Here is an 11,941-nt window from a genome sequence, read left to right on the forward strand (position 1 = left end):
TCGTATCCACAAGGATCCATGTACACAGGAGAATAAATAAAAACCTATTACCTAAAGTTCTATATTGCAGATTGCACTCTATCGAGAAGAAGCAGTCTCATTCATAAAAATATACTTGGACAGATTATGACCCTTCTCGATGCTTTTGGAGAGGTTTACATTTCCAGATGGCTTGGACAGTTCCAAGGGGTTTATGCATTTTTTTACATACAATTTCTCCATGGAACAATCCCAAAGAACACTTGCTGTTGCTTCTTTCCGCTCAAAGGATACCTGTCCCTAACCCTAAAGTATTCTTGAACTTCATCCCCAAGGTCTCCGGGAGCCATAACCACATCATTATTTCAGCTCTTCAAAGGGATATCCACACCATGCAACGAAAAAGAAATGCACTGAGAATTGCTTTTACTTGTTCCAGACAGCAGGGACTCCACAATCTGATTAGGGTAGATGCAACTGATTATTTAAGTAGCTAGCTGCCTCTGTGAGTCTCACATGCATACATACCATGCTCCCCTGTCTCCACCCCCTCCAAAAATAGGAAGCACCAGTTTTGGGGGCTTGACGTAAGATATCAGATGGCTCTGCCATGGTGAAAATCTGGGTCCCAGCCTCAAAGCAGGGAACTTGTTGATTGAACAGATGTTATGAGTTCTTCACTGTTTATTGACTCTGGACATTCTGATTGCTATAGGGGTAAAATCATAGAAAAAAGATGCCACTCTTGACAAGTGAGCTACAGGAATAGATTACAAACCATCTCAGAATGTGAAGTGCACTAGCCATTAGACTTTTTCTGGGGCACAAGAAGAAATTAAATAGAACGTTAAGAGTGACACTCAAAGTAGCTTAATTTAAAATAACAATCTTATGATGGTTGGAACAAAATGTGGAAAATTTCTTAATTTCTAAGCTTTTAATTATCCTTTCGATCAACAGTCTATTAAAAATTTCAGATTTACAGCATTTCTTAAAATAAATATTGAGAATTTCATTTTGTTTTATTGCTACAAATTCAACTACCTGTGCACTTTCAGTTATTCTTACAATTTGATAATGCCTCTATTTTTATCACTCCTACCTGATAATTGTCATATTCTTTCATTGACAGTGATGTCATGTTTTGTTTACATTTGCAAACTTAAAATAAATTTCCAAAGGGCTTCCTTTCTTAAAAATTCATTTTGGTTCATCATTTCTGTTGTTGTAGAATGCTATACTTAAAAAAGAAGAGGTTTCTACTATTGATTTCAAGATGAAACTCCTGAGCATAATTCTGACTTTTCCTCAGTAAAGAGAGTGGTATCAATTGGCAATTAAAACAGAAAACGTTGGAAACACTCCGCAGGTCATGCAGCAGTTATGTCAAGAGAAACATTTAACGTTTCAAGTCTGCGACCTTTCATCAGAACTGAGAAAAGTTAGAAGTGCTTGAGCAAACAAAAGAGGGAGGGATGAGATGAAGGATAAAAGACTGGAAAGTGAGGACTTGACAACTCCAATTATGTTTCTCAGAGGACGTATAAGAGCATGAAATAGGACATATACATGGTTCAGGGCCCTAACAGTGATGATGGGGGAATGTGGTGCCATCTACTTTCAGAAGACCAAAAGCAGACTGGGCAATTATACAGCACTTGCCTTCAGTATGCATGCATGACCCCAAGCTTCCAGTTGCCTGTCATTCGTACGTTGACCTTTTCCATTCTTGGCTTACTGCAGTGTTCGAATGAACCTCAATGCAAACTTGAGGAACCGTAACTCATCTTTCAACTAGACGTTTTATGGTCAGATCATAACCTCTGCCCCCATTTAGTTTTGTATATGTTTTTGCTTTTTACTTGTCTCATTGCCAGTTCGTTTGATTTTCTACTGTGAAATATTTTATCATTTAATTTTTCCTTCCACCCAATCACAGACCTCCTAGTTTGTTATTCTTCCAAACTATTCTGCTTTCTAAAATGTATTGTATTTCTAACTTTACTCCGTTCTGATGAAAGACAACAGACCTGAAATGTTGGGCAGCATTTTACAAACACAGTGCATGGATTACTTGGCTCATGAAGGAAAGTTATCTGGAAGGCAACATGCTCCTTTAAAACCCACCCCTTAGCCATGATCCATTGCAGGTGGACTAAATTAACTAATAGTGTGACTTCTCCACTTGGGACTAAGATCTGCTGTCACTAATCTGATTGCCCAGCAGTTCTACCACTCCCTGTAGTGCCAGAACTCAACAGTGGGAACAGCTATAAGAAGCCTGCAGAAGATTAGGAAAGTAGTTGCTGGGGCTTTAGGGCAAACAAGGGATCCCAGAGCCAGGGAGGTAGAAGAGGGATTGGGAGGCCAAATTCTATCGGCTGACAGTGTGGAAGGAACGGTTGGAGGGCAACCTAGAGGAGTGCCTTTGTTGCACGTAGTGCATTCCCTGAATAAGGTGCCATCCCCCTTCCTTCCTGACTTAATTCATGGAGGTCATCGAAAATGATCTGGTCACTCCCACCCGAATGCCCGGGCCATTCATACTGTAGCTTGGGCAGTGTATAATTCATGTCAAATAGGCTTGTTAACAAGGCTACTTGACCTTTAATTGTTCAGTTAAATATGGCAGACATGTAGCTGATTTCAGTGCCCACCTCGCATATTATCAGAATGAAGTCAGAGGTGAGTGAGCTAGCCACCCAATCTATTTTATATGCCTTCCTCTGTAGAAAATAGACCTGGTAAGGAAATATAAAATCTACCTCATTAACTCCACAGATACAGTCAATTTGGCTGTATGTTTCCAGCATTCCAGATCTCCAGCATCCTCAATATTTTGCTTTTGCATTTATTTGGGCCTATTCAGTAAAGTTATGCAATGTTGACATAAGAGCAAACTATTTCTTCATCTTGTATAGTTGGTAATTTAGAGAATGTGGGCAGTATTTGAGGCAATTCATCAAAGGTGAAACTTCATATTCTTGAAGTGAACTGAATGCCATCACCTTCCAGCTGTCAAGTTTCTAAATATATCTGGGACAGGGCCATAGTGTTTGGTTTATGTCTGATTTCTGTAACTTTTCAGTTGTTGTTACATGCATAGCTGGGTTAATTCAGTGGCATGGTTGGACGTGTCCTCTAGCTTCTAGCGTGAAGCCAAGATAATTGGTCAAGAGTTGGGAGATCGCGTGTAAAGTATTGGAATGATGCTCACATGAATTTTCTCATATTAATCTGTGCTCTGACAACTTAGGGAATAACTCTTTTTACTTTTAAAACATAAAAATTGTTACCACCATTGTAAGGCTATGGCAGCATGGTAACCTTGTTACGGGATGGATGATCCAAATGTCTGAATTAATGATTCAGAGGCAGAGTTCAAATCCCACTATGGAAGCTGAGGAATTCAAGTTCAGTTAATTAATTAATCATTGATGACAAAATTAGTGTGATTCATATTGTTCTTGATTCTACAAGATTATAAAACCTAAGTGAAGAGAAATCAGAGTTAATATTTTGGGTCCAATGATCCTTCCTCAGAACTTATTTCTCTTCACAGATGCTACCACTCCTGCTGAGCTTTTCCAGCAACTTCTCTTTTTGTTTCTAATTTACAGCATCTATAGTTCTTTCGGTTTTTATTATAAAACCTCCTCTGGTTCACTGATGTCCTTTAAGAGGGGAACGTGCCATCCTCACCCAGTTTAACAACTTTGGATTCCACGTCCTTAGCAATGCAGTTAACTTTAAACTGGCCTCTAAAATTCAGGCCACTCAGTTTCAAACTACTTGATGTATCATAACTACTGCAAAACCTATGAGAAGAATATGATCAACAAAGCATGCAGCAACGATCTAGGAACTGGGTTTGGACATGAGAATGGCACATGACTGAAGTAATTCAAGAGGTGGCTCACCAGCACTCACTTGAGGACATTTTGGGATATGCAATAATGTCTGAGTTGCCAGTGATGATTCACATCCATTGAATGAATAAAGAACATCAACAGTTTGAGAGTGCTAGAGAAAGTCATGACAGTTCTGGAAATTGTAAGTGGTTACTAGATTAGTTATCCAAAACTATTAAAATATTCAATGGACCTCCTTGTTGCTGCCAGTGATAATAAGTTCATAATTTCTATTGTATTCTGGTATATGTTCTACTGTTATGCAGTGCAAGGAGTATAAATATTTTCCAGAAAAATGATTTTAGTAAATAAACCTAAAATCAAGTTGTTTTTAATTTTTGCAGAGGTGCCTTACTAAGTCTGAATCCAGGGAGTCTTGGTGGTGCTCTTGGTCCAGCATTAATGAGTAATAGCACACTGGCAACAATTCAAGGTCAGTAATTGTAGTAAACTTCATATCCACTGAATTCTATCAGACTAGAAGAGCTTTATATAAAATGTGCCATAACCTGTGCTTTTCAAGTTGATGAAACAATGACGCACTCAATGTTTTATTGCTTCAAAATGCTTAATTTTTTAATGAATATCTTAATATGACTTTAAAAGTCAAATAAACACCTGATTTGCTTCATTGTTGGAAAAAGTTGCTTTCAGTATTGATATTCATGTTGTATAACATTTGTGAAGTTAGAAAGGGACAAAATTCTTTGCCACTTAAGAAAATAGTTCTACTTTTTATAATAAGTCATGTAAGACTGTTTCTTCCTTTCATTGCATGATGAAACTTTACAGTAGATTGCTGGAAACATTAGGTTAATCTGATGCGGTCCAAAACTGGAATAAACGACAAAGTCAGTGCTTTGGTGTACTGTAAAAAGAGAGCCAAATAATCTAGACCTTCTCAGAAGACTGATCCAAATAGATATTCTGAACAGTTCAAGTCCATCCTCTGTTAGAATTCATGATCAGATATTGTTTTCCAGTACTTTAAGTAGTCATAAACTGAGTGCATTATCAACAGTGTAAAAGTTCAAAAATTGGTGAGATGGAAATTTGGTACAGAGAGGGACAAAGGTGATGCTTTTTTCTTCCAATACTTGTCGCGGTTCATGTTGCAGGTAAATATTAGATCTGCTGTACCTATAACTTCAGTTATATCAGTAACTGGTTTGAGAGCAATAAGCTGAGTTGAAATATATCTATTTGCATGCATAAAAATTGAAGTGTTCGTGATATGCCAGATGGGCAGCACCTGGTGGTTTTTAGAGAACACTGTTTGGGAAAACATCTGTTTGGAATTGTTAGGTTGGAATTCAAGGTGCAGACATTGCAGGATATCCTGGAGAGGTAGAGTTGTGTGGTCATTTTCACATAGGATACAACCCCACACACCCCTTAGGTTAAGAAGTAGCACAAATCTGCTTATTGGTCATGTACAGGAAGGCGTGACTGCAAGTTATGCAGGCAAGAATGCACCAAGGGTAATGCCAGAGGAGCCTCTGTCTTTGCCATTATTGAACAGGTGCAAGCTTGTTGCTGCCAGCATCGATGAGGGCAAGTTGGGTGTTGGATGAGTTAAACAACTGTGTCACTGATGGAAGACCTTTCAATTGAGGGAAATGGAAAATAATGTGATAATGGTAGGAGGTACTGTAGTTAGAAGTAATTACTATACTTCGGCAGTTCCAAAGTTGTGTTGCCTGCCTGATGCTAGGGCAAATCTTTTTGCAGCTAGAGAAGCATTTGGAGTGGGAGGGGGAGGATCCAATTATCATGGACCATGTCGGAGCCAACAACATAAGTAGAACAAGGAATCAGGTTCTGCTGAGGGAATTTGAGGAGGTAATTTTTTTTTTATTTCTTTGAGAGATGTAGACATACTGTCAAAGAAGTATTTATTGCTCATCCCAAATTACCCTTGAGAAGTTGGTGGTGAACCACTACCTTATTCCACTGCAGATTTTGTGTTATATGCTCAGCATTAGTCATGAAGTGAAGTCAAACATCAACCAGGATCTTATTGAATGTTGGCTTGCAGACCCACATGTCCACTCTTGATATTGTTTGTTACATTCTTACTCTGAAGCTAAATGTTTGTTTGTCTGTCTCCAGTCACTTTAATCTCTGTGAATTACAATTTAATGCAAGAGATGAGATAAAAAGTGTGAAAAATGGAAGTAGCAATCCTAATTTGAAACCTGTCACCTCTTGCCCTCCATGTAGGATGCTGGTTAGCTCCTGTATGGTGGTCTTCCTGGTGACAAAACTGACACTGTGAGTAAGAACATGAAAAGAGAGGGAAATTACCCTATTCATCTACAATGGTGCTTAATAGTGTTTGAAATAATGTGTAAAATTATGTGTTGTTCATTTACTTAGACTCTACATGCAAAGCCACTTAGTTTATCTTGCCATTTGGAGCATTACGTGAGGTGTTTCCCTTAAAAGAAAATCCAATATCTTAATCATGTACAAAGCTGTTGAGGTTGGTTGGCTCGTCGAGCTGGTTTGTTGTTTCGCAGACGTTTCATTACCATGCTGGGTAACATCCTCAGTGCAGCCTCCAATGAAACATCAGCGTGTTTTCCCGCCTGGTTTTTAAACTCTGGGATCCATTGAGCTGGATTGCCTCACTTCCAGTTTTCCTTCGTAGTGGAGTGTATATGGGGTCAAGTTCTATGTGTTTATTCAACGGATCCCAGAGTTTAAAAACCAGGTGGGAAAACACCCCAACGCTTCATCGGAGGCTGCACTGAGGATGTTACCCAGCATGGTAACGAAACGTCTGCGAAACAACAAACCAGCTCAGCGAGCCAACCAACCTCAACACCCACAACCCGAGCTACAAATCTACTCCAAAACCTTAGGGACATGTACAAAGCTCTTTCAGAAAAAGACTTTTTTTGCCCATTTATGTAAAGACTTAAACAATTTCTGGATCTCAGTTCCCCTAAGCCCCCATCCAGACACTTATTCTGCTTTTATTTCCCCTCGCACCTTTTCCAATGTTACCCCTCGTGGTGTTTTGTCTATCTCCTCTCACTCTGAATGATAAAGTCTCAGCTTCACCCCTTCCAGTCCCATCATAATGAATTTGGGCGGAAGCTAAGCTCTTCTTTGGTGGCCTTTGTCTCCATGTCCACTTCTTTAGTCAAGAATTGCCTTCTCCCCCAAGATATTTTAATAGAGAGCTGCTCCATTGCATTAGACATCTCAATTTCTCTGCTCCCTCACTTCCTCTAACCAATCCCCTTTGAATGTAGAGCATCCCATTCACTGAGGTTTAAATCTAGCATTGTCATGAAGCCAGCCGACAAGGGTGGTGCTTTACTTTGGCAAAATGACTTTTGTATAAGTCTGTGAGAATTAGAAACAGGAGTATGCCTATTTGGCACCTCTGGCCTGCTCTGCCATTCACTAGAATCATGGCTGATCTGATATTCCTCATAAAAACCTTTTCCAGCTACTTTGTTTATGTCCCTGATATTCCTAATGTCCACTTTCTCGCCCTTTTCCTATAACCCTTGGTTCCGCTACTGATCACGAATCTATCTATCTCAGTTTTAAATATACACAAGGATTCTCTCCCGGCAGCTCTCTGACGAGGAATTCCAAAGATATCTGGCAGAGGTTGAACACCCGACACTCTTAGGCACGTCACTGGGCTTCTGAACACAAGCCATCATTTCAAAGACTGCCCATCATCTGCTTTCCCTTGCAGTCACTTATACTGCATCTAGGACTCAAAGAACAAAGAAGAACAAAAGAAAATTACAGTACATGAACAGGCCCTTTGGCCCTCCAAGCCTGCACCGACACAACTAAAACCCCCCCCTACCCTTTCGGTGACCGTATCCCTCTATTCCCATCCTATTCATGTATTTGTTAAGACGCTCTTTAAAAGTCACTATAGTATCTGCTTCCACTACCTCGCCCGACAGAGAGTTCCAGGCACCCACCACCCTCTGTGTAAAAACAACTTGCCTTGTACATTAACTTTAAACCTTGCCCCTCGCACCTTAAACCCATGGCCCCTGGTAACTGACTCTTCCACCTTGGGAAAAAGCTTCTGACTGTCCAGCCTGTCCATGTCCTTCATAATCTTGTAGACCTCTATCAGGTCATCCCTCAACCTCCGTCGTTCCAGTCAGAATAACCCAGGTTTCTCCAAGCTCTCCTCATAGCTAATGCCCTCCATACCATGCAACATCCTGCTAAATCTTTTCTGTACTGTCTCCAAAGCCACCACGTCCTTCTGGTAATGTGGCAACCAGAATTGAACACCATATTCCAAATGCGGCCCAACTGAGGTTCTGTAAAGCTGCAACATTACCTGCCAATTTTTAAACTCAATGGCCCAGCTAATGAAGGCAAGCATGCCATATGCCTTGTTGACTGCCTTCTCCACCTGCGTTGCCACTTTCAGTGACCTGTGTACCTGTACACCCAGATCCTTCTGCCTATCAGTACTCTTAAGAGTTCTGTCATTTACGGTATATTTTCCATCTGGATTAGACCTTCCAAAATGCATTACCTCACATTCTCCCGGATTAAATGGGAATTCCCGGCCATCTCTCTGCCCAAGCCACCAACCAATCTATATCCAACTGTATCCTTTGACCGTCCTCATCGCTATCTGCAATTCCACCAACCTTTGTGTCACCGGCAAACTTACTAATCAGACCAGTTACATTCTCCTCCAAATCATTTATACATATTACAAACAGCAAAGGTCCCAACACTGATCCCTGAGGAACACTACAAGTCACAGCCCTCCATTCAGAAATGCACCCTTCCACTGCTACCCTCTGTCTTCTATGACTGAGCCAGTTTTTTTTATCCATCCTGCAAGCACACCTCTGACCCCGTGCGACTTTACCTTCGGTATCAGCCTGCCATGAAGGATCTTGTCAAAGGCCTTACTGAAGTCCGTGTAGACAACTTCCACCGCCCTACCCTCGTCGATCATCTTCGTCACTTCCTCAAAAAACTCGACCAAGTTAGTGAGACACTACCTCCCCTTCACAAAACCATGTTGCCTCTCGCTAATACGCCCACTAATTTCCAGGTGGGAGTAAATCCTGTCACGAAGAATCCTCTCCAATGATTTCCCTACCACTGACGTAAGACTCACCTGCCTGTAATTAGCTGGATTATTCTTGCCACCCTTCTTAAACAAAGGAACAACATTGGCTGTTCTTCAATCCTCTAGGACCTCCCCTGTAGCCAGTGAGGAAGCAAAGATTTCCCTTAAGGCCCCAGCAGTTTCCTCCCTTGCCTCTCTCAGTATTCTGGTGTATATCCCATCAGGCCCTGAGGACTTGTCTATCTTAATGTTTTTCAAGACCCCCAATACCTCCTCCCTTTTGATCTCAACATGATCCAAACTATCTACTCACCCTTCCCCAGACTCATCATCCACCAAGCCCTTCTCTATGGTGAATACTGATGCAAAGTACTCATTTAATACCTCGCCCATTTCCTCTGGCTCCACACATAAATTCCCTTCCCTGTCCTTGAGTGGGCCAACCCTCTGCCTGGCTACCGTCTTGCGCTTAATATAAGTATAAAAAGCCTTGGGATTTTCCTTAATCCTGTTGGCCAATGACTCATCTAATGCCTTCCACCAATTTAAAATCCCTAGCCTTAACAATTACCTTGTCACCACGGATGCCAGTTCTCTCCATGCCTCCAATCCTCACCAGGACAACTTAAGGGCTTTCCTTCCTTGAATTGAAGTCTTGCCAGTCCACGTCAACTGCCAGCTCCTTCCACCTGTCTGAGCCCGTGAACACATTCTGCTTTTCCTTTTACTTACTTAGTAATACCTTCCATTTAGAAAAATCCATGGATTCTAGCTACATCTGCCTATTTGTGTGATATTACACAGCACAGAAGCAGGCTAGTTGATCCAACCAGGCCACACCGGCATTCCTTCCTTCACGCAACTAATTCCAGTATTTTCCACTGCCTTGTGGTTATCCTGTCTCCCCTTAATGCATTAATAGTATTCATTTCAATTCTCCATGGTAGTGGGTTCAATATTCTCACGATCTCGGAATAAACAGTTTTATTCTGAATTTCATATTTGATTTTCTTTTTGGGTGATTGTTATATTGATGGTCTTTGGTCCTGCTCTTCATAAATGGAAATCTTGTACTCTCTAAAGTGACTGTTAAAGCCATCAATGATTTTTGCAGATTTCTGCTTGGTCACCCTTCACCCTTTTAAAATAAAAAAGACAATCCTGATAGACATTGTCCAACATTTCTGATGTAATTCTCTACTTCTTTCCCCACCTGACCCCTATCTCTATATCCTTTTTATGATAGAGAGACTGGAATTATACTCCAGGTATGGTCTAACCAAAGCTCAAAATATTTTAACGTATCTACTCAATTTTGTCTGTCTAAAAAGAAGCCCTCAGGCCCTTGACCTGTATGATTATCATTTGTAATTTGTGTAGTGGTACTTCTAGATTACTACATTCCTCTACCCTATTTTGATTCTTTCTTTTAAATAGTTTGCAACCCTCTTATTTTTCGTTCCAAAGTGTAATATCTTACACTTAGTTATGTTGAAATTGTTTTTCTATTATGTTCCCATTCTGCAAATTTATACGTGGAACCCTTTTTCTTCTAGTTCTTCTCATGTTCATTTCTTATCATTGTTTTTCTATTATGTTGATGACTTAGAGTGGATTCATTTCCTGCTCTTGGCCTGAACTGGGAGATTTCATTAAATCTTGGACAAAATTTTATGAGGAATGGGGAGACTGCTGCTACCTGCGCATACTCCACAAGTGTGATTCCAACTTTCTGGTCACCTGCAATTTTAATTCTTGAGAAACAGCTCTACAATTTCCAGTTAAGAATTTTGTATCTTTCTGGACTCAACATGGAATTGAACAATTTCCTGCTCTGTGCTGGTTTGGACTGCTTGTTTGGAAAGCAGTTGTTGATTCTGCCTGTCTTAATTATGATTTCGTTTGATTTATCCTTTGTTACCTTTCTTGTCCCATCACCATCCCTTTTACCTTGTTTCTTTAGCTCTTCCACCCTCTCTCAGACCTTTTGTTTTTCTTCCATGCCTCCTATATTCCCAAATCTGTACTTGCTTAAAATGTTTTAGTTCTTTTTCTCAGTTCTGATGTAACATCATTGACTTGAAACATTAACTTTATTTTTCTGTCAAGAAGTAGTGCCTGACCCACTGAGTACTTATCGGACTTACAGTTTTAATTTCAGAAAAGGCCTGATTCTGTAGCTCCCATGTAGAAAAATTGGATAAATACATAACATCTGTTTTAAAGAGGCATAGACTACTACAATATTGTAGTAACATGTATTAATCTGGAAAATTAAGTCAAATGAGGCATATCAGGCAGTAAATGATAACAGCTCACAAAAGTTAAATATGTTCATATAAAATTCCTTTGGCTATGGTTTTAAACTGGGTTAAACCACAGTTGTCAAGAGAAATTAATAAAAAGGCAAAGCACGTTAGTATGTATCATTTGTTTAAAGTCATTGCTTTTAAGTGATTTCTTTTTGTAAACTGAAGTTTGCAATATTTGTTTTTACAAATGTATTTTTAAGAACCTGTATTACCTTCATTAGAGTACTTGTAGCTAATCTGGTAATGAATTGATTGGAGCTTAAATTTAAAAGTAGTAATCTGAAATTAAACAAGCAAACAAAAAACCTTGACTTCAAGCATGTTTTAAATTAATGTGTCCCTGACTGATTATTTCCTTTATTCACCTATACAAACTACAATGCAAAATGATTGTATACCAGTATTTTATGATTCTGGAATTTGCTCATTGATTATTTGAAATGAAATAGGAAAGAATTGGATTGTTGTGTTATTTGGATAGAGCCTACAATTTGTAAACTTTTTCTACATTTGTTTTGTCTCATATACATACAGCAATCTGAAAATGCAATTTTATGTCACTTTGGTATTGTTATCAATAATTTTAATATATTTGATTATTCAAACTAAGCCATTTTTCCATTCTATTTCCCTTTTCAATGTACAGATGGTGC

At 39.6% G+C, this 11,941-nt stretch overlaps 1 protein-coding gene across 1 annotated transcript in view; it reads left to right on the top strand.

Annotated features, from left to right (window-relative positions):
* Positions 1 to 11,941, top strand: part of pou2f1b (POU class 2 homeobox 1b) — a 134,561-nt gene that overhangs the window by 106,453 nt on the left and 16,167 nt on the right. The window contains exon 11 of the mRNA XM_048603084.1: positions 4,235 to 4,323. Within this exon, the coding sequence (XP_048459041.1) occupies positions 4,235 to 4,323 (89 nt within the window). The remainder of the gene's footprint in view (positions 1 to 4,234; positions 4,324 to 11,941) is intronic.

The sequence above is a fragment of the Rhincodon typus genome, chromosome 11 (genome assembly GCF_021869965.1).
Source record: "Rhincodon typus isolate 14 chromosome 11, sRhiTyp1.1, whole genome shotgun sequence".
Classification (NCBI taxonomy): Eukaryota; Metazoa; Chordata; class Chondrichthyes; order Orectolobiformes; family Rhincodontidae; genus Rhincodon; species Rhincodon typus.